The sequence below is a fragment of the Dama dama genome, chromosome 1 (assembly GCF_033118175.1).
Source record: "Dama dama isolate Ldn47 chromosome 1, ASM3311817v1, whole genome shotgun sequence".
NCBI lineage: Eukaryota > Metazoa > Chordata > Mammalia > Artiodactyla > Cervidae > Dama > Dama dama.
Window position 1 is genome coordinate 17,769,561 of NC_083681.1, and position 22,787 is coordinate 17,792,347.

At 38.0% G+C, this 22,787-nt stretch overlaps 1 protein-coding gene across 1 annotated transcript in view; it reads left to right on the top strand.

The window, feature by feature from the left end:
• Positions 1-22,787, top strand: part of GUCY1A2 (guanylate cyclase 1 soluble subunit alpha 2) — a 431,015-nt gene that overhangs the window by 31,257 nt on the left and 376,971 nt on the right. The window contains exon 2 of the mRNA XM_061125587.1: positions 21,232-21,293. Within this exon, the coding sequence (XP_060981570.1) occupies positions 21,232-21,293 (62 nt within the window). The remainder of the gene's footprint in view (positions 1-21,231; positions 21,294-22,787) is intronic.

Genomic DNA, 22,787 nt, shown 5'->3' on the forward strand with positions numbered 1-22,787 from the left:
ACATGGGTGTACTTATGGCTGATTCTTGTTGATGAATGACAGAAAAATCACAAAATTCTGTAAAGCAGTTATCCTTCAATTAAAAAAAATTTTAAAAAGATATGCCTGCCTAGAAACTAAAAGCCTCAAATAACAAAGGTCATTATTGTGTTCTTCTAGAGCAGCTAATAGAAATGAAAGCAAAGTCATGTCAATATCAAGCATATTACAGTTTCTACCTTGGCATTTTATATTAGTGGAAACTCTGATATATTGTGGGTTAAGTTTGAGACAAAACTGCAAAGTAGAAGCATTTACTTTTGGTTATCCCTATCCTCAACCTCTCTCTCTCTTCCCCTTTTCCATCTCTATCTCTCGATTCCTACATCAAACTCTCATGCCACAAAAATCTGCTATGAGTCTCTCCACGAGACAATTTGGACTGCGTGCATTGTAATTATGCTAAATTATTAATTGAATTAAGTTGTCATTTTTACTCCTTTTTGCTAAATATTTTGTCAAGGATAATTATTGGATATTATTAAATATTTTAACTGCATTGAGATAATATGATAATGTTGTGAATTACATGGTCTTTTTTATATCAAACTAAACATGTTCTGATTATGTATAGATCATGAACTCCTTATTGAAAATGTAGACTTAAATTGAAGGAAGTAGGGAAAACCACTAGACCATGCAGCTATGACCTAAATCAAATCCCTTACCATTATACAGTGGAAGTGACAATAGATTCAAGGGATTAGAACTGATAGACTGCCTGAAGAACTATGGACAGAGGTTCGTGACACTGTACAGGAGGCAGTGATCAAGACCATCCCCAAGAAAAAGAAATGTAAAAAGGCAAATGGTTGTCAGAGGAGACCTTACAAATAGCTGAGAAAAGAAGAGAAGCCAAAGGCAAAGGGGAAAAGGAAAGATATACCCATTTGAATGCAGAGTTCCAAAGAATAGCAAGGAGAGATAAGAAAGCCTTCCTCAGTGATCAGTGCAAAGAGATAGAGGCAAACAATAGAATGGGAAAGACTAGTGATCTCTTTAGAAAAATTAGAGATACCAAGGGAACATTTCATGCAAAGATGGGCACAATAAAGGACAGAAACGGCATGGACCTAACAGAAGCAGAAGATATTAAGAAGTGGTGGCAAGAATACATAGAAGGACTATACAAAAAAGATCTTCATGACCCAGATAACCACAATGGTGTGATCACTCGCCTAGAGCCAGACATCCTGGAATGTGAAGTCAAGTGGGCCTTAGGAAGCATCACTATGAACAAAGCTAGTGTAGGTGATGGAATTCCAGTTAAGCTATTTTAAATCCTGAAAGATGATGCTGTGAAAGTGCTGCACTCAATATGCCAGCAAATTTGGAAAACTCAGCAGTGGCCACAGGATTGGAAAAGATCAGTTTTCATTCCAATCCCAAAGAAAGGCAAAGCCAAAGAATGTTCAAACTACCATACAATTGCACTCATCTCACACGCTAACAAAGTAATGCTAAAAATTCAACAAGCCAGGCTTCTACAGTATGTGAAGCATGAACTTCCAGATGTTCAAGCTGGATTTAGAAAAGGCAGAGGAACCAGAGATCCAATTGCAACATCCGTTGGATCATCGAAAAAGCAGGAGAGTTCCAGAAAAGCATCTGTTTCTGCTTTATTGACTATGCCAAAGCCTTTGACTGTGTGGATCACAACAAACTAGAAAATTCTTGAAGAGATGAGAATACCAGGCCACCCTACCTGCCTCCTGAGAAATCTGTATGCAGGTCAAGAAGCAACAGTTAGAACTGGACATGGAACAACAGACTGGTCCAAATAGGAAAAGGAGTACGTCAAGGCTGTATATTGTCACCCTGCTTATTTAACTTATATGCAGAGTACATCATGAGAGATGCTGGGCTGGAGGAAGCACAGGCTGGAATCAAGTTTGCTGGGAGAAATATCAATAACCTCAGATATGCAGATGACCCCACACTTATGGCAGAAAGCAAAGAAGAACTAAACGGTCTCTTGATGAAAGTGAAAGAAGAGAATGAAAAAGCTGGCTTAAAACTCAACATTCAGAAAACTAAGATTATGGCATCTGTTCCCATCACTTCATGGCAAATAGATGGGGGAATAATGGAAACAGTGAGAGACTTTATTTTTTGGGGCTCCAAAATCACTGCACATGGTGACTGCAGCCATGAAATTAAAAGACTCTTGCTCCTTGGTAGAAAAACTATGACAAACTTAGACAGCATACTAAAGAGCAGAGGCATTACTTTGCCAACAGAGTCCTTATAGTCAAAGCTATGGTTTTTCCAGTAGTCATGTATGGATGTGAGAGTTGGACTATAAAGAAAGCTGAGCACCAAAGAATTGATGCATTTGTACTGTGGTGTTGGAGAAGACTATTGAGAGTCCCTTGGATGGTAAGGAGATCCAACTAGTCAATCCTAAAGGAAATTGGTCCAGAATATTCATTGGAAAGACTGATGGTGAAGCTGAAACTCCTATACTTTGGTCACCTGATGTGAAGAACTGATTCCTTGAAAAAGACCCTGACTATGGGAAGGATTGAAGGTGGAAGGAGAAGGGGACTGACAGAGGATGAGATGGTTGGATGGCATCACTGACTTGATGGACATGAATTTTAGCAAGCTCTGGGAATTGGTGATGTACAGGGAAGCCTGGCATGCTGCAGTCCATGGGGTCTCACAGAGCCAGACACGACTGTGTGACTGAATTGAACTGTAGTAAATTCTTCTTTGTTAAAACGTAAAAAAATAATTATTAATTGAAAAGCACTTCTCTTTAAGTGCTTTTGCAGGAATGTAAAGTAAGTTTTGTGGGGCACATTGAGGGGCTGGTAAGAATGGAGATTTATCTCTTGGTGCTCCTAAAATTAAACTTGTTGCCTGGCTCCAAGGGTCTGACATATATCGATGATTAGATGACTATATGGAATTGTGCATGTCTGGGCAGTTCTTACACATCCATATAAAGATCTCTGTAGGCACAGTAATTTACTTAATATTCTTGGTCTGTGTGAATGATGTTGATATATTGCTGGATAAAACAAAGTAATAGTATATAGCACCTTTGATTTAGTGGCATTATACTTATGAATTTTATATCATAAACTATTTTCTGTTACTTTTAAGAAATGTTACTTCTGCTTCAGGATTCATTTAAAGCAAGGCCTGTAGGAATAAACAAGGCTGATGTTGTCCTTGTATTTTATAATGCCTGGAGATTCTGGAGATTTTGCTACTTAAAGGAATAACTTATGGATTAATATGTGTCAGTTAATTATATGTCAATTATGGAGGCACCTACATTAATTTGCCTTGAAAATTCCAATTAAAAGCCCTTATGCATACAAGAAAATTAAATTTTTTTTTTAAACTGAAAAAGTGAATAATATCACTTAGTACCTTATTCCTAAGTATCATATCATTAAACCTCTGTTGTTTAGTGTGAATGTGTGTACATGACTTGTATGGGTCAACATGTGATATTTGTAAAGCTGAATGCTTAAGCAAGATATTTAAAATTCTTATAGTCTACTAGAAAGAATTTGGAAAAAAATACTGTGCCAGAAATATCTTCCCTCTTCTGTAGCAACTGTTCTTACAGCCTCTTACTCTCATCCTTTTTTCCCAGTTACTAATTTTCTATTATGGTAATAAGACAAATGGGCTTCCTGGTTGACCCAGGAAGAAGAATCCACCTGCCAATGTAGGAAATGTGGGTTTGATCCCTGGGTTGGGAAGATTCCCTGGAGAAGGAAATGGCAACCCCCTCTAGCCGTCTTGCCTGGGAAATCCCATGGACAGAAGGAGCCTGTGGGCTACAGCCCATGGCATTGTAAAAAGAATCAGACGTGACTTAGTGACTAAACAACAACAAGACAAATAAATGTCTAACAAATACTGCATAGATAAAAATCTAGTTCTAATGTGAGCAAGTTTAATATTCTCTGCTGAGTCCTTCTACAGTGACCTCTATATCGTTTCACATCATCATACTCAATTTAGTGATACATGGCTTATTTTGATTATTAGGTTGGTGCAAATGTAACTGTAGTTTCAGACTCTCAGACCTAGGCTCAAACACATGTTTATTGATCAAAATAGAAACCTTTACAATCAACACATTTTTGCCAACAACAAACAAGTGAAAAGTTGCTGCTGCGAGCGGTGTGCTAAGGCAGGATTTGTGACCTCCGGAGGACAGGATTTCAATCTGGGGCCAGGGACCAGGCTCGGCCACTGGAACTTTTTGTGTAACAGAATTTTATTAAAGTATAAGAGAGAGAGAAAACTTCTGACAGAAACATCAGAAGGGTCCGAAAGAATGCTCCCTTGCTAGTTTTTAGCAAGGCATTTTATGTCTTTTAAGGAGCTTCTAATTAGATAAGAGAAAAAGCTCAAGGCTGAGGGACTTTCACCAGGCCCCTCTCCCACAATATGCATTTTTGAGATAGGATGGCAGAAAGGTGTGTCATCTCAAGCTGTAAAACAATTGAAATGAATAGTGGTTTGTTGAGCCCAAGGTTTGAGAAAAGAAAAAAAGGTTAATCTTAGGGGGAACCATTTTGAAGAAAGGCAGATTCCAAATCAGATACATAGTTTCATTAACATAGCTTAAGAAAAACATTTCCATAAGAAAAACGCATTGGTTAGCTTAAGGCAGAACCAGGTGTCTTTTAATTTTGTGTAGAGAAGGAAGAAAATATCTGCCACTTGCAGTTTTATTTCCTCCTGCCGCTTAGAGACCTCTGGCCTTCCTACCTGTTACCCTCTCATATGTTTGTTTATTCCTGTTGTGTAAAAATCCATGCTTTGGGAGTTGACAAACTCATGGGAAGCGTTTTCTGCATCTGGCTGGTTGTGGAAGCATTTTCCCTGCAAAAGTTGTCGAGATGTTTGAAGAAGTGGTCATCAGTTGGCGAGAGGTCAGGTGAATGTGGCAGGTGAGGCAAAACTCCGTAGCCCAATTCATTCAACATTTGATGCATTGGTTGTGCGATGTCTGGTTGGGTGTTTTCATGGAGAATTGGGCACTTTCTGTTGACCAATGCTAGCTGAAGGTGTTGCAGCTTTCAGTGCATCTCATTGATTTGCTGAGCATGCTTCTCAGAAGTAATGGTTTCACTGGATTCAGAAAGCTGTAGTGGATCAGACAGGCAGCAGGTCACCAAACATTGACCATAACCTTTTTTGTGCAAATCTGTGCTTTGGAGCTTCTTCTCAGTACAGTCCCTGAGCTGGTCATTATTGATTGTCACATAAAATCCACTTTTTGCTGCACGTCACAATCTAATCAAGAAATGCTTCATTGTTGTTATGTAGAATAAGAGAAGACACTTCAAAACAACAATTTCTTTAATGTTCGGTCAGATCGTGAGGCACCCACTTATTGAGTTTTTGCTTTCCTGTTTGCTTCAAATGCCAAATGACCATACGATGACTGACATTGAGTTCTTTGGCAACCTCTAATGTAGTGCTTTTGAACTGTGGTGTTGGAGAAGACTCTTGAGAGTCCCTTGGACTGCAAAGAGATCTAACCAGTCCATCCTGAAGGAGATCAGTCCTGGGTGTTCATTGGAAGGACTGATGCTGAAGCTGAAACTCCAATACTTTGGCCACTTCATGCGAAGAGTTGACTCATTGGAAAAGACCCTGATACTGGGAGGGATTGGGGGCAGGAGGAGAAGGGGACGACAGAGGATGAGATGGCTGGATGGCATCACCGACTCGATGGGCATGAGTTTGAGTAAACTCCGGGAGTTTGTCATGGACAGGGAGGCCTGGCGTGCTGCGATTCATGGGGTTGCAAAGAGTCGGACACGACTGAGCGACTGAACGAACTGAACTGAATGTAGTTGTAAGAGGATCAGCTTCTATGATCCTCTCAGCTGATTGTTATCAAGTTCCAATGGCCGGCCATTGCATTCTTCATCTTCAGGGATCTCACTCCTTGGCAAAACTTCTTGAACCACCACTGCACTGTACATTCATTAGCAGTTCCTGGGCCAAAGGCGTTGTTGATGTTGTGAGTTGTCTCCTCTGCTTTATGACCCATTTTGAACTCAAACAAGAAAATCACTCAAATTTGCTTTCTGTCTAACATCATTTCCCTAGTCTAAAATAAATTCAAAATGAACAGAAAATAATGTCATTAGCCAAAAAAAAAGTGAGAAATGCACATTAAAATGATGTATAGCATAACCACATTTATTTACAAATATATACCAGTATCAAGCAGAAAAATTCAACATTGTAAAACCTCAGTTACTTTTTGCACCAACCTAAATAGTTAACTTTTAGTGTAAGTTAAATTTTCCTGTTTCAGGTCCTAAGCCCTTTTCACCTTGATCTGTCTTGCAACATGTCCATGAATTATTCCATCTTCAATTTAGCAATATATAATATTGTTCAGAATAGACTCCTTATTTGCTATTTTATTCCCCTATTTTGTGACTTGTTAAGGAGTAGCTGATAGCAATTTCCTGTTGGTTTTCTTGAACCTTACCTCCTCTTACCAATTGTTTAGTTCCTGACTGTGCTATGAGCTCTTATAACATAGACTTACGTTAGAAATGACAACGGGTTCTTTCTTCGGCAGGGCTCTGCCTCTAGGCTGACCTAGTTTGCCTATCCACTGTCATGCTCCAGGCTCCCATGGGTGAGGCAGCTATGAACAGAGTGACAGAAGCCATCCTCACTGCCAGCAGCTTAACTTCTGCTGCAGAATCTGGGAACGGCGATTATATTACTTATCATTTGGTTTCTGAATATGAAGGAAGTCATGCTTATCATAGAAATGGTTATTCATAAGGGTATGTATTTTTCTTAATAGATTGTACATAATTATTCTGCAGAGAAGGAATGAGGAAGCAGTATAATAGACACTGTAAAATGGAGTGATACCTAGGTTAAAAAATGTGCTCAGATACTCAATGATATGTGATGACATAGAGAGATGGGATTGGAGGTGGGTAGGTGGGAAGCTCAAAAGGGAGGGGATAGATGTATACATACAGCTGATTCAATTTGTTGTATAGCAGGGGCTAACACAACACTGTAAAGCTATTTTCTTTCAGTAATAAAGAATAAAATGCTACAATAAAATAAAACCTGTACCACTAATGCCATAATCCAAGCCAGCCTTCACCTCTCCCCTTGAGAACTGCTTAGCTTCCTAACCCACTGGGTGTTTCCAATTTTCCCACCGCCAATCCCTGATAGTTGACCCCCCACAGCTGTCGATTGAATCTTCTAAAACTTAAACCTGATAGTGTTACTCCTTTACTCAATTTCCCGTTACTCCTAAAATAAAATACACATTTTGGATGATCTTACACATAAGGTGAGAGCATTCATTATTATTATTTTATTATATTTTAGCTTGCAGAGTGTTTAACTTGATAAATGTACGATAAAAATATATGTTCAAATACTTGATGTAGCAGAAATAACTTATGTTAAAAAATGTGCTTGGATCGATTTGAATAAAAATAAGACTTTTCATGTCATGAAGTATTAGTGTTCTTTGACTTGCGTATTTTTTTCCAGAAAGAAATGTGATTATTCTGTACCTCTAGTTAGAAATGTAGTTCATCATAAATACTGATGACATGGGAGTCACTATCTGCCAAGCATCTGCCTAATAAGCAGATTTTGTATCCATTTAGATAATCAGATTGTAGTAAATACTAGATCTGATTATCTTTATAACCTTGCTGAGTTTTATATTCCAAGAGAGACTGAAGCACTGGAGCTGAGCAAGACTGTCCCTGGGTAGTATTTTGATGGTTTCTGTATGTTTCAATGTCTGAAACTTTTAAACTCCAAGGACTTGGTCTGGTCAGAGTCCCGAAATAATCAGATTGTTAGCTACTGACTGGCTAAACAAAATGTCTCCAGCACTTTGGCTGGCGTCTGAATGACAGTTTACTAATTTACAGTAAGCAATAACTGTGAAATGAAGTTTATTACTCAAAGTCTGCATGGTCAGCACATTTCTTATCTGTTCGGGCTGCTTGAGGAACCAAGTCAGAACCTAAAGTTTGCTTTAGACCAGGTAGAGCCAAAGCAAAATGAATTTCATGCCAAATTCTTTAATCTAGTTTAGGGATCTATCTGGTTGTAAGGGACTCTTACAATGCCAATGGGATCTGATGCTCCATATTCATTCATAAGACTCTCATTTTAGTTAAGATGGTTGAAGAATTTTCCTTACCTTAGGAATAATTTTTCTCAATGTGATAGAGGACCAATATGCCCTTGAACAGTATTAGAGATAATGTTTCATAAACTATTCCCCCTCCATTCTCTTTCCTATGGATTGCTCTCTCTAATTTCACCTGCTTTCGTTACTCAGTGGCCCACTTTGCCTGGAGCTATACCTTGGCTGGTATTTGAAGGTAATTCTCAGCCACCCATTTACAAATTATTGCTTAAGCTGGTGCGTTTATGGTTGACAAAGCATTTCCCTGTTTTATGAGTTAATTTTATAACAACTGTCAGACAGAAATATCACTTCCCTTATTTCCAGGTCCTTTTTGGAAAACACCTCACTGTAACTCCCAAGTACTGAAAACAAGAGGGAATTCTTTGGAAATGCTCAGGTGGAGGCTACAAAGATGTTTTAAAAGCTAGAAATTGTTTTCTGACATGAAGACCATTGCTCTCCATGAGTTGAAGTGGCACTAATTAGCTTTGCAGCATATAATTGTAATCTTTGGGCTCTGAGGCATGCCTGGCAACAGTTCCAGGTGTTACACATGGTCAGTTTAGTTCAATTTAACAATTTTTTGACCAGCTTCTCATCAACAGATTTTTGCATGGAATTAACATATAACATTTGTGTGTATAGTAATTAATAGCTTTATTTCATTTTGCACTTACCAACCCTCAGAAACTGTTATGCTAGGAATTCCCCTATTTTATAGTAAAGGAAAAGGAGGTTCAGAAAAATAAATGCAGTATCCAAAATCATATAATCTAGCTAAGGCTTAATTACCCCTTTCAACTGTAACCTTTTCTACCTTGGTAAATATAGAACATTGTATTTCAGTTTAGAGGAGCAGATTAACAGTTTAACTTTTGGAGGTAGTCAGATATAGATCAGACATTAAATAGACAATACTAGCTACTACCTAAGTGACTTTGGGCACTTTTCTTATTTAATTTTTATGGGTTCAGTTTTCACATTTATATAATTGGGGAAAATTTTATTCCTCTCTTACAGAATTTTTGTGGGGATTAAATGAGTTGGGGCATGTAAATGTTGGGCCAAGTGTTTGACAGTTAGCATTCATCACATAGCATTTAACTGATATTATAGTGTTGAATCCAGAAGACTTACTCTTATTTCACTTGGGAGACTGAGTCAGCCCTGTGCCATCTGAGGGGTCTTGTCTGATTTAAGGGTTTAGGACTGAAATCATGTTTCTCCAAAGGTTTGCAGTAAAGCACTATCAATTTTCCTGAGATATCTAGAAGTGGTACCATTTTGTCTCAAAGTCAGAATTTTTATTCGGTTAGCCAAGATGGTAACCAGGAAAGCATGTTTTTCCTGAAGTTTCACTATTAATTAGTTAATGATCCCACCAGAACTTTTTAAATAACAATAACAACATTTACAAATTTGGGAAAACAGTTTTCAGCATTGTTTTCATGTCCATCACTAAAAGGAATAATAGGAAATGAGATTTTAGTTAGGTATGTGGAATAATTTACCAATGGTCAGTAAAGTGAGATAAATTAACAAAGCAGGCAGCAGCCTGTGGGAGAAAAAGCACAGGAGATCTAAGTTTTTGTCTAGTTAACATCTCTTTCCAGCATGTAACTTGAGCAAAACACCTTGATCTCTCTAAATCTCAGTATTTTCATCTGTAAAATGTGGATAGTTATATCTGAGACTTAAAAGGTTGTTGTGACTATATAATGACATGAAGGAAAAAAAAAAAGTGATTTGTAAACTGTGAAATGTTACACAAACTGAAGGTGGTGTTATTTTCTGTAGTTCACTGAAAACAGAAATTCTTAGATTACTTGAATGTGCTCTTCCTGAGTTGGAGGAGAACTAATAAATAGCCCTTTGGCTCTATTTTAGCTCAAGGAATATATGTTTTCAGATTAAATCAGTATTGATGGTGTTAGGTCTTGTCAAATTGAAATTCAGTGGCTCTTTTGGAAAGGCATTAAAAAAATAACAAAGGGGAAATTACTGGAAAACAAAGATATTTTGTATAGAAAGCCTTATCACATTGAGTATATGTTAGGTATTTTCAGTTTAAAGTCAGTAATTAAATGATGATGAACACTGTGCTTTGCTAATTAGAACATAATTCTAACAAGGCTGAGGTTATAAATTTGAACCCTTTTATGGGTCAATTAGCATAATGTCAGTCTCTACCGTAAGCGTCCATGAGGGCACTGAAATGTGCACCGTGTTCACAAGGAGAATAAAGTGGAGACTAGATGAAATCATGCAGAGTTTCAACCAGTATGTATAGAACTATATATTATAATGCATCTCCAGCTTTTATTTTTTCTTTTAGCATACTTACCATTTTTTATTTTTGTAATTGTCTGGTCTACCAATTTTTTATAGCAAACTACTGTTGTAGTTCGCAAATGGTATTCCAGGTTCCCTGAGAGGTGGTGTAATGACTGGTACATTCTGACCCTTTGTTTGCAAGTGCTTAATTTTACAGTTCTTTACTTCAGAATGACTGTGAGAACTATGAACTTCTTATATGTGTTTTTAGATGGGAAAAAGGCATTTTCCCCAAGTTTCCTTACTTCCAGATGAAGGGATTTTGGCCAATTTTATAAAAAAGGTCAGTAGCACAGCTGGGCTTGAAATACAGAGGTCTTGACTCAAAGTTTTATATTTAATTTGCAGTGGTTTTTTTTTTTTTTTTTTGGTTTATGCATAGCAAGCTTAGTAAGAAGCTAGGAAAATTCATATTATGCTGGGATCTTTAGCAAGACTGATGATTACCACAATTACATGCCTTTCAGAAGTACTTATACTGGTTATTTGAAATGACTTATAATTTTGGCTAGTTTTATTAAAAATACCAGTCATATATTTTGATCCATTGGTTTCCACAGACCAACCCATAAATGTAAGATATTATCATTTTGATCACTATAAGTGAAGGAATTTGACATATACAAATCCCTTATAAGCAAAGTGCTCTTTTGTTACAAAGAAAGTGATCTTTGGATTGTAATTTGGAAGGTGATGAAAAGATTCCTTGCTCTGCAATTTATCTCTCATTGACAAGCCTATTTACCACAATTCTACCTTCAGTAGTTCAGATCATCTTATATAAGGTAGGAGAGCTCATTTATACTATCATCTACCTTAGTAAGGATTGAGGATCAAGTTTTTCAAGATACTAAGGTAAGATTTCTCCTGAGTACCATCTGGGGTGAGAGTACTAAGGGGATTTCAAATTTTGATGAAGGAAGGAAAGAATATGCAATGATGATTTTTGGAGGCCTGTTTTAGGGAGTTTAGGTGATGATGGTGGGGATTTGTCCTATCAGAATGCAGCATATATAAACTGGACACTCAGAGGGTAGGGAAGAGGGTGAGGGAAAGCTAAGGAAGAGGAAGTGAAAGTGTACCACCGGGTTTCCCTAGTGGCTCAGTGGTAAAGAATCTACCTGCCAATGCAGGAGACACGGGCTTGATCCCTGGTCTGGGAAGATATCACATGCAGAGGAGCAACTAAGCCATGTTGAGCTTAGTTCACAGCTGTCGAGCCTGTGCTCTCGAGCCCAGGAACAGCAACAGTTGAGCCCCTGCCCCACAGCTGCTGAAGCCCATGCACCCCAGAGCCCCTGTCCCACAGCGAGAGAAGCTCCTGATCACTACAACTAGAGAAGGCCTTCTCGGAAGACTCAGCAAAGCCCAGAATAAAAAGGAGATGGCAAAAGTGAACATTGTTAGCATAGGAAACAGGAACTAAAATGGACAGGAATGAGTGAATCTACTTCAGATGACGAATATCTACTATGTGGGCAAGAATCATTTAGAAGAAATAGAGTAGCATTCATAGTCACAAAACAGTATGAAATGCAGTATTTGGGAACAATCTCAAAAACAGTAGAATGATCTTGGTTCGTTTCTAAGGCAGACCATTCAACATCACAGTAATCTAAGTTAAAGTCCTACACACAGTATGTCAGCAAATTTGGAAAACTCAGCAGTGGCCACAGGACTGGAAAGGGTTAGTTTTCATTCCAATCCCAAAGAAGGGCAATGCCACAGAATGTTCAAAGTACCATACAATTGTGCTCATTTCACATCCTGGCCAGGTAATGCTCAAAATCCTTCAGGCTAGGCTCCAATAATACATGAACTGAGAACTTCCAGATGTACAAGCTGGATTTAGAAAAGGGAGAGGAAATAGAGATCTAATTGCCAACATCCATTGGATCATAAAAAAAGAAGAGAATCCCGAAAAAACATCTACTTCTGCTTCATTGGCTATGCTAAAGCGTTTGACTATATGGATCGCAACAAACTTGGAAAATTCTTGAAGAGTTAGGAATACCAGACCACTTTACCTTCTTCCTGAGAAACTTGTATGCAGGTCAAGAAGCAACAGTTAGAATTGGACAAGGAACAACAGTCTGATTCCAAATTGGAAAAGGAGTACTACAAGGCTGTATATTATCATTTTGCCTATTTAATTTATATGCAGAGTGCGTGAGTGCGTGATAAGTCACTTAAGTCATGTCCCACTCTTTGCAACCCTAGAGACTGTAGCCCACCAGGCTCCTCTGTCCATGGGATTCTCCAGGCAACAATACTGAGGTGGGTTGCCATCTCCTCCTCCAGAGGATCTTCCCAACCCAGGGATCAAACCCAGGTCTCTCCTGCATTGAAGGAAGATTCTTTACCACCGAGTCTCCAGGGAAGCCATATGTGCAGGGTGTGAGTGGGTGATAGTTGCTCAGTCAAGTCTGACTCTTTTTGACCCCATGGACTGAAGCCTGCCAGGCTCCTCTATCCATGAGATTTCCCAGGCAAGATTAATGGAGAAGGTTGCCATTTCCTTCTCCAGGGGATCTTTCCGACCCAGGGATCGAACATGGGTCTCCTGTGTTGCAGGCGGATATGCAGAGTACATCGTGCAAAATGCTGGGCTGGATGAAGCACAAGCTGGAATCAAGATTGTCAGAAATCTTGAAATATCATCAACCTCAGATATGCAGATGATACCACTCTAATGGCAGAAATTGAAGAGGAACCAAAGAGCCTCTTGATGAGAGTGAAAGAGGAGAGTGAAAAAGTTGGCTTCAAACTCAGTGTTAAAAAAACTAAAGTCCTGGCATCTGGCTTCATCACTTCATGGTTAATAGAAGGAAGAAAAGTGGAAATATGACGAATTTTATTTTCTTGGGCTTCAAAAAAACTGTGGACAGTGACTGCAGCCATGAAATGGAAAGATGCTTGCTCCTTGGAAGGAACTCTATGACAAACCTAGGCAGCGTATTAAAAATCAGAGAGACATCATTTTGCCAACAAAGGTCAATATCGTCAAACTTATGGTTTTTCCAGTAGTCACGTACAGATGTGAGAGTTGGACCATAAAGGTTGAGCACTGAAGAATTGATGTTTTCTAACTGTGGTCCTGGAGAAGACTGTTGAGAGTACCTTGGACTGCAAGATCAAATCTGTCAGTCCTAAATTAATTAGTCACAAAATTAGTCACAACAACCCTGACTATTCATTGGAGGGACTGATGCTGAAGCTGACGTTCTAATAGGTTGGTCACCTGATGTGAAGAGCCTACTCATTGAAAAAGACCCTGTTCCTGGGAAAAACTGAAGGCAAAAAGAGAAGGGGATGACAGAGGGTGAGATGGTTAGCTAGCATCTCTGACTCAATGGACATGAATCTGATCAAACTCTGGGAGATAAAGGACAGGGAGGACTGGTGTTCTGCAGTCCATGGGGTCACAAAGAGTTGGACACGACTTAATGACTGAACAATCAGAAAAACAAAATTTAAAAAAATGCTTATATTAAAAAAAATAAAGTACATCTAAGATAAGACAGTCATGGTTTTTGTCTATGGTCTTCTTTGTGTACATAGATTTAAAGAACATTGTGTGTTGTCAAGAAGCAAACAATTAATTTGAATCTATATAAGTCTTCATTTTTATGTCAACTTTAAAATTTCTCTTTTTGTAAAGGAGGGCTTCTAATCTCTCTAGCTTTGATTCCTTTTTGGTCAAATGGTGATAATATCAGTCTATTTCCCTGGATTGGTACATTAAAAACATGAAATATAAAGTGCTCAATCAAATACAAGATGTTAAATATTATGTGACGTTCAGGTTGGAGATTAAGTGTTTGGATTCTGGAACAGACTCTCTGAGTTTCAACCCTGGCTTTGCCTGTTTTTACTTGTTTGACATAGGACAACATAAACTTTCTGTGTCTCAGATTTCTCATCTATAAAATAATAATCTCCCTCATAATGTTAATATGAAAATCAAATTATTTAATATTTGTAATGGGCTTAAAGCCCAGTGCCTTGCATAAATTAAGTGCAACAGTCAATAATACAATACAGTATTAGCTGTTGTTATGTGTATGCTGGCACAAAATCAAATGCTGACTTAAATCTGTGGGAGTTAGTTACTTGGAAAAATGTTCAAATCATATGTAAATGCTTCAAGCAATATAATTCTCTATGTTTACAAATCATATTAATTTTAAACTATTAGTGAAATTGTCTTGATTTAGCAGTTACATGTGAACATCTTTCAGAAGCTTGCTTCTTTTATATTTGAGAAATGAAACTACTGTCATTACTGCTGACTTAGGTAACTTTTATAGAGTATTGGTCTTGATCATCATGTTTTTATCTTAAATGTAAGATTTTCAACCCTGACTAACTTTAGAAGTAAATGGGTCCCCCTAGTTGTATTGGAAAATTTTGGGGTGGTACTCAGCATTGGTATTTTTTAAAAGCTCCCCAGGGGATTTTAATGTGTAGGCAAAGTTGAAAATTGTTGGCCTATTTCTTGTTGTTTAGTTGCTCAGTTGTGTCTAACTCTTTGTGACCCCAAGGACTGCAGCATGCCTGGCTTCCCTGTCCTTCACTAACTCCTGGAGTTTGCTCAAACTCATGCCCATTGAGTCGATGATGCCATCCAACCATCTCATCCTCTGTTGCCTCATTCTCCTCTTGCTCTCAATCTTTCCTAGTATCAGAGCCTTTTCCAGTGAAACAGCTCTTCGCATGTTGCCTTGGGCAATAGTAATTAAATATATATCCATATCATTTAGTTTCTGACATTAAAATATAATTTTTCTCATATTTAAGTAAATAAGATAACATGGCTATTTCTGGATATTTCTTTAAAGGAAGATCTATTGTTTCCATTAATTCTCTAGCTTGTGGATATGTATTATAAAGCAAAAATGAGAAGTTTATTTGCTTTTAAATTATCTGTGGTTTTTTGTTTTTGGCATGATAAATGCTATATATATTTAAACAATGTATATAGAATCACATAATATTAAAGGTGAGAGGGACATGCAAGGCATCTAGTAGAAAGATTGTACACTTTGAAGCAAATCCTGGCTTGCAGTGACTCATTCATTTTCAAGTTTTATGATCTTGGGGTACTTAATCGATTTGAGCCGTAACTTCATCTCTGTAGAGTTGAGATGAGTGTGGACTTTGTATGATGTTGACTCCTTTTCATGTGACACACACACTGTTCATTCCCTGCCTCCTGCCTGATCTGCATACTGTCTGGTGCGGATATGCAGAGCAGGGATTGTGTGGGAGCTTCTGCAGGGCTGTCTGAGCTTGCAGGGCCAGTTGCTGAGAACTTCTTTCTCCTGCTATTTGTGGATCATTTCTCTGGCTCTGTTTGGACTATTTCATGGCTGGCTGTTTGGATGCCATGACTTTTCCTGAGCATAACATTTAGTTTGTGGGGGTCTGTCACTGCTGACTGACTAGAGCGAAGCTGTTAATGAGACTGGAGATGAAGATGGCTTCCTGTTGCCACATGGCAGAAGCTTTTGTGTACTTCCTCTTTGAGCCCGACACAGTACGTGTGCCAGACACAGATGGCTGACTTCTCTTCCCAGCTATCTTCCCATGCAGTGTTTCTTTGTGTTGAGTAGGGACAGTAGGAAGTCGCTATCTCTATCTTAGTTTAGGGGAAGGAGAGAAAAATCACACACCTCTTTGATTTTCTTTTCTATGATAGGGACAGTGGATTTTGTCTCATTCCCAACCCTTGTCTCTCCAATCTTGTGGCATGCAGCTATAAACGTATTTAGACCATCTAACTCTCCTGTCATGCATTCTTTATGTCCTAGGAAGGAGGTTCATGGATTGCTTCTTATTCGTTATATACAGCATGATACGTGAGGTTCTGATCTTATCTGTGGTGCATCAGTGTCCTAAAGCCTACGCCTGGCTTTATGTCTATTTTCAATCTCACTTTTGAGAATTCTGCTTTTGTCACCATCTCTCTGCACTGATCTGAAGGTTTTGTTGGAAATATTTGTAAATTCAGCTTCCATTTTCCTATTTTGCTCTATTGTAGTAGGCACCATCTTCTCATTGTTAGTATCAGTGATAAATCTACTGCTTTTTTTGGTGATGAGGATCTTACATTATACTTGTGGGTGGGTGTTCTAAGATAAACTGTGTTCCTCCACTAGATTTTGAAACTCTGGAGGGTAGGAACCATGTTTTCAGCTGAACAGAGTCATAACTATCATTTATTTAGCACCTACTATGTACCCGAGACTTTGATTTATTTCAATTAATTACCATAAAAATAATATAAACATGAGAAACCATTTCAGACAGCCTAAGTAACTGTCCAAGGTCATCTAGTTTGTGAGTCAGAGTTGGATTTTTACTCAGTTTGATCTTAAATCCTCTTTTATAAAAATCATCTTTCCAAACTCCTTCTTAAAGGAAAGGAAAGTCACTCAGTTGTGTCCAACTCTTTGAGACCCCATGAACTATATAGTCCGTGGAATTCTCCAGGCCAGAATACCAGAGTGGGTAGCCGTTTCCTTGTCCAGGGGATCTTCCCAACCCAGAGATTGAACCCAGGTCTCCTGCATTGCATGCGGATTCTTTACCAGCTGAGCCACCCAGGAAGCCCGAAGGAAAGGATAGATACAGGCAACAGGAATGGGATTTTGGCCTGTAGATGGTTGATGAAACTGATGTGGAGCTGCATTCTTAAAGAAAAGGAAAGGTGATCCACACATCTTCAGAGCCCTTGCTTTTCTCACTAATCTCCACTGACTTGCATTACTGGCATACACGGACATGTAGCAAATGTCCTTCAACTTTCAAGGCAGGAGTCACCTCTCCCGTGTGCTTTTTATTCACGTCAGAGAGACTCAGATTATGTGTCTCTGAAGAAAATTGGAGTGAATCCATGCTTATAATCCATGGTGAGGAGTCAGGGCTGCTTTGAAGTCACCCTTGACTTACTGAAGATCCAAGGATCTTTGCTTGTAATTCAGACCACCAGAATGTGCCCACTGGATTTGGCAAGTGATAGAAAGTATATAAATCTTTATGAAGCTGAAGCTTTGTTGAATGTGCCCGGAGAACATTTTCCATTTAATGTATTTGGAAACTCTAAATAGAATTCCTTTTGGGGAGTAAAAGTAATTGCTTCAGAAAAGAAAAAAATAAAAAGTCAGTTCTTTAAAAGGCTTAACTCCTTTCATGAACATTTGCTTTTTAATGACTGGAAATTCCTGTATAGGAAAAAAGTTTCCTTTGGCAAAAATTAGGTCATTCTGGTCTTAACTGTCCCTATGCACTCTGGTTCTTGCTTTATGTTCCATGTTTTGTCACTAGAGGTTATTGGAAAGATAATCCCTCTGTGGATATTCACTGCTTTTAGAGCATGTTGCCAAAGTGAAAGTTATCTTAGCTCAGAAACTGCCAAACCAGTACAAGAGACTGAGATTACAGAAGTACTGAGCCAGTGACTGATAATGACTTGCTTTAGGTTGGCTATGAGTTGGATTTTTAAAACATACTTTTCATGTGCATTAGGATTGCCATGTCTGTTTCACTGTCTTCAGATTTTTCAAGAGCCTCATTGCTTGGGTCAGGAATAATATATCTTTTCTAGGTATGTTATTCTGCTTTGATTCTGTTCTGTTGAACAGAAACATCTATACGAGTTTGAGGCCTCGTGAACATCTTATCCCAGTATAAATGAAAAACAGATTGAGAGAAATCACCCTGTACCTCTTTCCCTGAACACTTGGAGGCTGATTCTTCCTCAAATTAATTTCTGAAATGGCTTGACTAAAGTGAAGAATGTGTCTGAACTCTTTTGTTTGCTCAATGAAGATGTTCTTCCAAATGGTAGTATGGAATAGTTCTCAGTGGTTGCTCTTGATTTAATTGAAACTCACTTTTCTCAAGCTTTTTAAAAAAAACTTCTCCATGTAACCTTATACAGGCTAAAATCCCATTCCTGTTTTCTGTATCTGTCCTTTCCTTTAAGAAGGAGCTTGGAAAGATGATTTTTATAAAAGAGGATTTAAGATCAAACTGAGTAAAAATCCAACTCTGACTCACAAACTAGATGACCTTGGACAGTTTACTTAGGATATCTGAAATGATTTCTCATGTATATATTATTTTTACAGTAATTAATTGAAATAAAGTCTCTGGAACATAGTAGGTGCTAAATAAATGATAGTTATGACTCTGTTCAGCTGAAAACATGGTTCCTACCCTCCAGAGTTTCAAAATCTAGTGGAGGAACACACAGTTTATCTTAGAACACCCACCCACAAGTATAATGTAAGATCCTCATCACCTAAAAAATTAGTAGACTTATCACTAATACTAATAATGAGAAGATGGTGCCTGTTACAATAGAGGAAAATAGGAAAGTGGAAGCTAAATTTACAAATATTTCCAACAAAACCTTCAGATCAGTGCAGAGAGATGGTGACAAAAGCAGAATACTCAAAAGTGAGATTGAAAATAGACATAAAGCCAGGCGTAGGCTTTAGGACACTGATGCACCACAGATAAGATCAGGACCTCAGGCAACATGCTGTATATAACAAATAAAAAGCAATCTATGAACCCCCTTCCTAGGACACAAAGAATGTGTGACAAGAGAGTTAGATGGTCTAAATACTTTTATATCTGCATGCCACAAGATTGGAGAGACAAGGGTTGGTAATGAGACAAAATCCACTGTCCCTATCATAGAAAAGAAAATCAAAGAGGTCTGTAAGTTCTTCTTTCCTTCCCCAAAACTAAGACAACCATTTTCTATAAAGGAGGTTATTGAAACTTTTGAGTATTAGGTAGGGAGATTCTTACATGTCTGCTGGACATTTTCATAGGGAGGTAGACATGGAAGAAGTTTCGGAAAACCCTGACAAAAAACTGTGTAGAGTCCTTTGAATCATAAATCCTTTATATCCTAAAGAAAATCAGTTTGAAGGATTAGGGATGGGAAATAAACTGATATTTATTAACTGTTTCTTAGTACCAGCATTGTGCTAGATCCTTCTGCAGATTACCTTTTTTAGATTTACCTTGGTTTGTGTAGTTAATTAGTGGCAGCCCACGAGATTACCAAACTACTATGCTGCCCTCATATCTTAAAGGATCTGGGTTAGAGTCATTTTGATGTGTTGTTCAGTCACTAAGTTGTGTCTGACTCTTTGCAACCCCATAGACTGCAGGATGCCGAGCTTCTGTGTCCTTCACTATCTCCCTGAGCTTGCTCAAACTCATGTCCATTGAGTCAGTGATGCCATCCAACCTTCTCATCCTCTGTCATTCCCTTCTCTTCCTGCCTTCAGTCTTTCCCAGCATCAGGGTCTTTTCCAGTGAGTCAGCTCTTCACATCAGGTGGCCAAAGTATTGGAGCTTCAGCTTCAGCATCAGCCCTTCCAATGAATATTAAGGGTTGATTTCCTTTAGGATTGACTGGTTTGATCTCCTTGCAGTTCAAGGGACTCTCAAGAGACTTCTCCAGGATCACAATTTAAAAACATCAATTCTTCAGTGCTTAGCCTTCTTTATAGTCCAACTCTCACATCCCTGCATGACTACTGGAAAAACCATAGCTTTGACTAGATTGACCTTTGTTGGCAAAGTGATGTCTCTGCTTTTTAATACACTGTCTAGGCTTGTCATAGCTTTTCTTCCAAGGAGCTAATTAGTGGCAGCCCATGAGATTACCAAACTATCATGCTGCCCTCATATCTTGAAGGATCTGTGTTAGAGTCATTTTGTTATGTTATTCAGTCACTGTTATTCAGTCTGACTCTTTGCAACCCCACGGACTGCAGGATGCAGAGCTTCCGTGTCCTTCACTATCTCCATTTTAATTTTCAATTCTTTTAAATTCTTTTAATTTCGTGGCTGCAGTCACCATCTGCCATGATTTTGGAGCCCAAGGAAATAAAATTCATCCATGGCTATAATGGCTCAGTGTTTTGATAAGCTTTTTTTCCTGCTTGATTGATTAGAGATTTTTATTATTTAAAAAATTCACTCTCTTGTCACTGAGAATTTGGTTCTAATAATTTGTTAATAAAATCTGTGCTTTAAGGTTTTTGTTTGACTCATGCCTCCCTAGCTCTGAGACTCCAAGTTGAGGCTTCATTGCCTAAATACATCTTGGAATAATTCTTAGTCTGAGTTTAGGAAACTGCGTTCAGCTGTTATGAAGAGGAGGGGATTATAAAATTCAGTTATGAGCTGCTTAGTTATTTTCTGCAGATCCTAGTTCTTGCCCCAAACACTGTGGCCCCCCCAGGAGGCTCTGGAACCATTGCTTGAGATCTCTTGAGAAAGTCAGGTTTGACCTGGGCATTACTCTTCTCTAGAATACCCTTCCTCCACTGCCCCCCTGACCAATGTCTAGGTTTATTGTAGGTAGTCAATGAGTATTTCTTTGAACTTATTAGCTGGTACAAAAGCTTTGGGGAAAATATGGCTAAGGAATGCTATCATACTTGAAATTGGGAAATTCGGAGTAATTACTGAGTGTCTCATATTCTTGTGGGGAAAATACATGGCAAAATTCACAATGAGTTGATATTGTAAAGCGAAAATTCTTATGAGATGACTCAGAAGCTACATATCTGCTTATGATACTCAGAATGGGAATGACACTGATTTGCTGATAATGTATTATTATTATTCTGTAGCCCCAGATGATACAGCAGACTCTCAAGAGGACACTGCAATATTATGAGCACCAAGTTACAGGGTAAGGAAAAATGGATTTTGGTTTTTATTGGGAACAAGTTAAAGATAATTCCTATGTAGAGAATAGAGTTGTGGTTGCTAAGGGAGAGAGGGTTGGGGGAGGGATGGAGTGGGTGGTTGGTGTTAGGAGATGTAAACTATTATATATAGAATGGATAAACAACAAGGTCCTAGTGTATTGAACAGGGAACTATATTTAATATCCTGTTATAAATCATGATCAAAATAATATATATATAAAGGATGTGTATATGTGTAACTGAATCACTTTTCTGTATAGTAGAAATTAACATAAATTACTATAATTAAATTAAAAAAGAACAATTACTCAAATGTAGTAGTGGAACATGTGGTTTTCTGCCACCCAAGTCAACCTTATTGCACAGTGGTTGTGCTTAGTGTGGAGTGGGGGCTCGTAGGGGCCCTGTGTTTATTGGAATTATTTCTGTCAAAGGATTATTTGTGTTAAATCCTTCTTAATAAAATCCCTTTTGCTATTGCTTTCCTTTTTTTTTCTTCTTATGCTCTTACCTTCTCATTCTCATTCATCGAATTTCATATTTTGTCTTCGTAATACGGTAAGGTTTTAAAGGAAATTTTAGGATCCTTCAGTCAAGTTTAATCAAAATCACTATAAACTTAATACAGTTGAGTTAGAAGTATTTGTTTTGTTTAGTTAGAGACCTGAGCTAGAGAGTTTCCTTTATTTATTCCCCTCTTTTTGAAGTGGTGTGGTCTGGTGTAAAGAAAGAAGACTTAAGGTCACGAGACAGGAATTCAAGGCCTCACTAGGACATAGAACTTAAAAGTAACTTTATCTGTTTTAAACAGTGATGATGATGGTTATAACTATATCAAGGATTATTTGCCATTATTAAATGAGGTAATTTTAATGTAAGTATTTTGTAAACAGAAACCTCCAAATAAGTGTAAGGTGTATCTTTGATTGGCTATGGCAGAAAGCATTTGGCAAATCCAAAAGCCTAAATTCACTTTCTGATGTAGTCTAGCTATTTAAATTAAATGTACAATATACCACAGCTATTTATCTTTGTAGGAGTTTAAGAACTTCTGAGGAGTCAAGATTCAAGTCCTGGTATCTCTTGAAAGGCTATAGGGAATCATATAACACTTATGGGTCATAGTCATTACCATAGCGATCAAGAATATATTTTTGGCTATTAGGATATACTGTAACTTTTTTTTTTCTACAAAATAGAAGGGAGGAAAGCATAGGAGAAAGATAATCTCAGTATCTAGTATAATACCATACACTCTAAGTGCTTGATTAGTATATTAAGTATCATTTCAAAGGAAATTGCCCTGAAACTTTGTCATATCAATCCTCAAGAGTACAGTACTAGGGAAAACATTACTTAAACTCATGAATGGCTTTTAATTTGAGGCTATCATCTAAATGCTTTATTTTAAGGGAGATAAAAAATGTAAATTAATCTCTTCCCATGTACTCTAAAATAAAGCAATCATTCTCCTT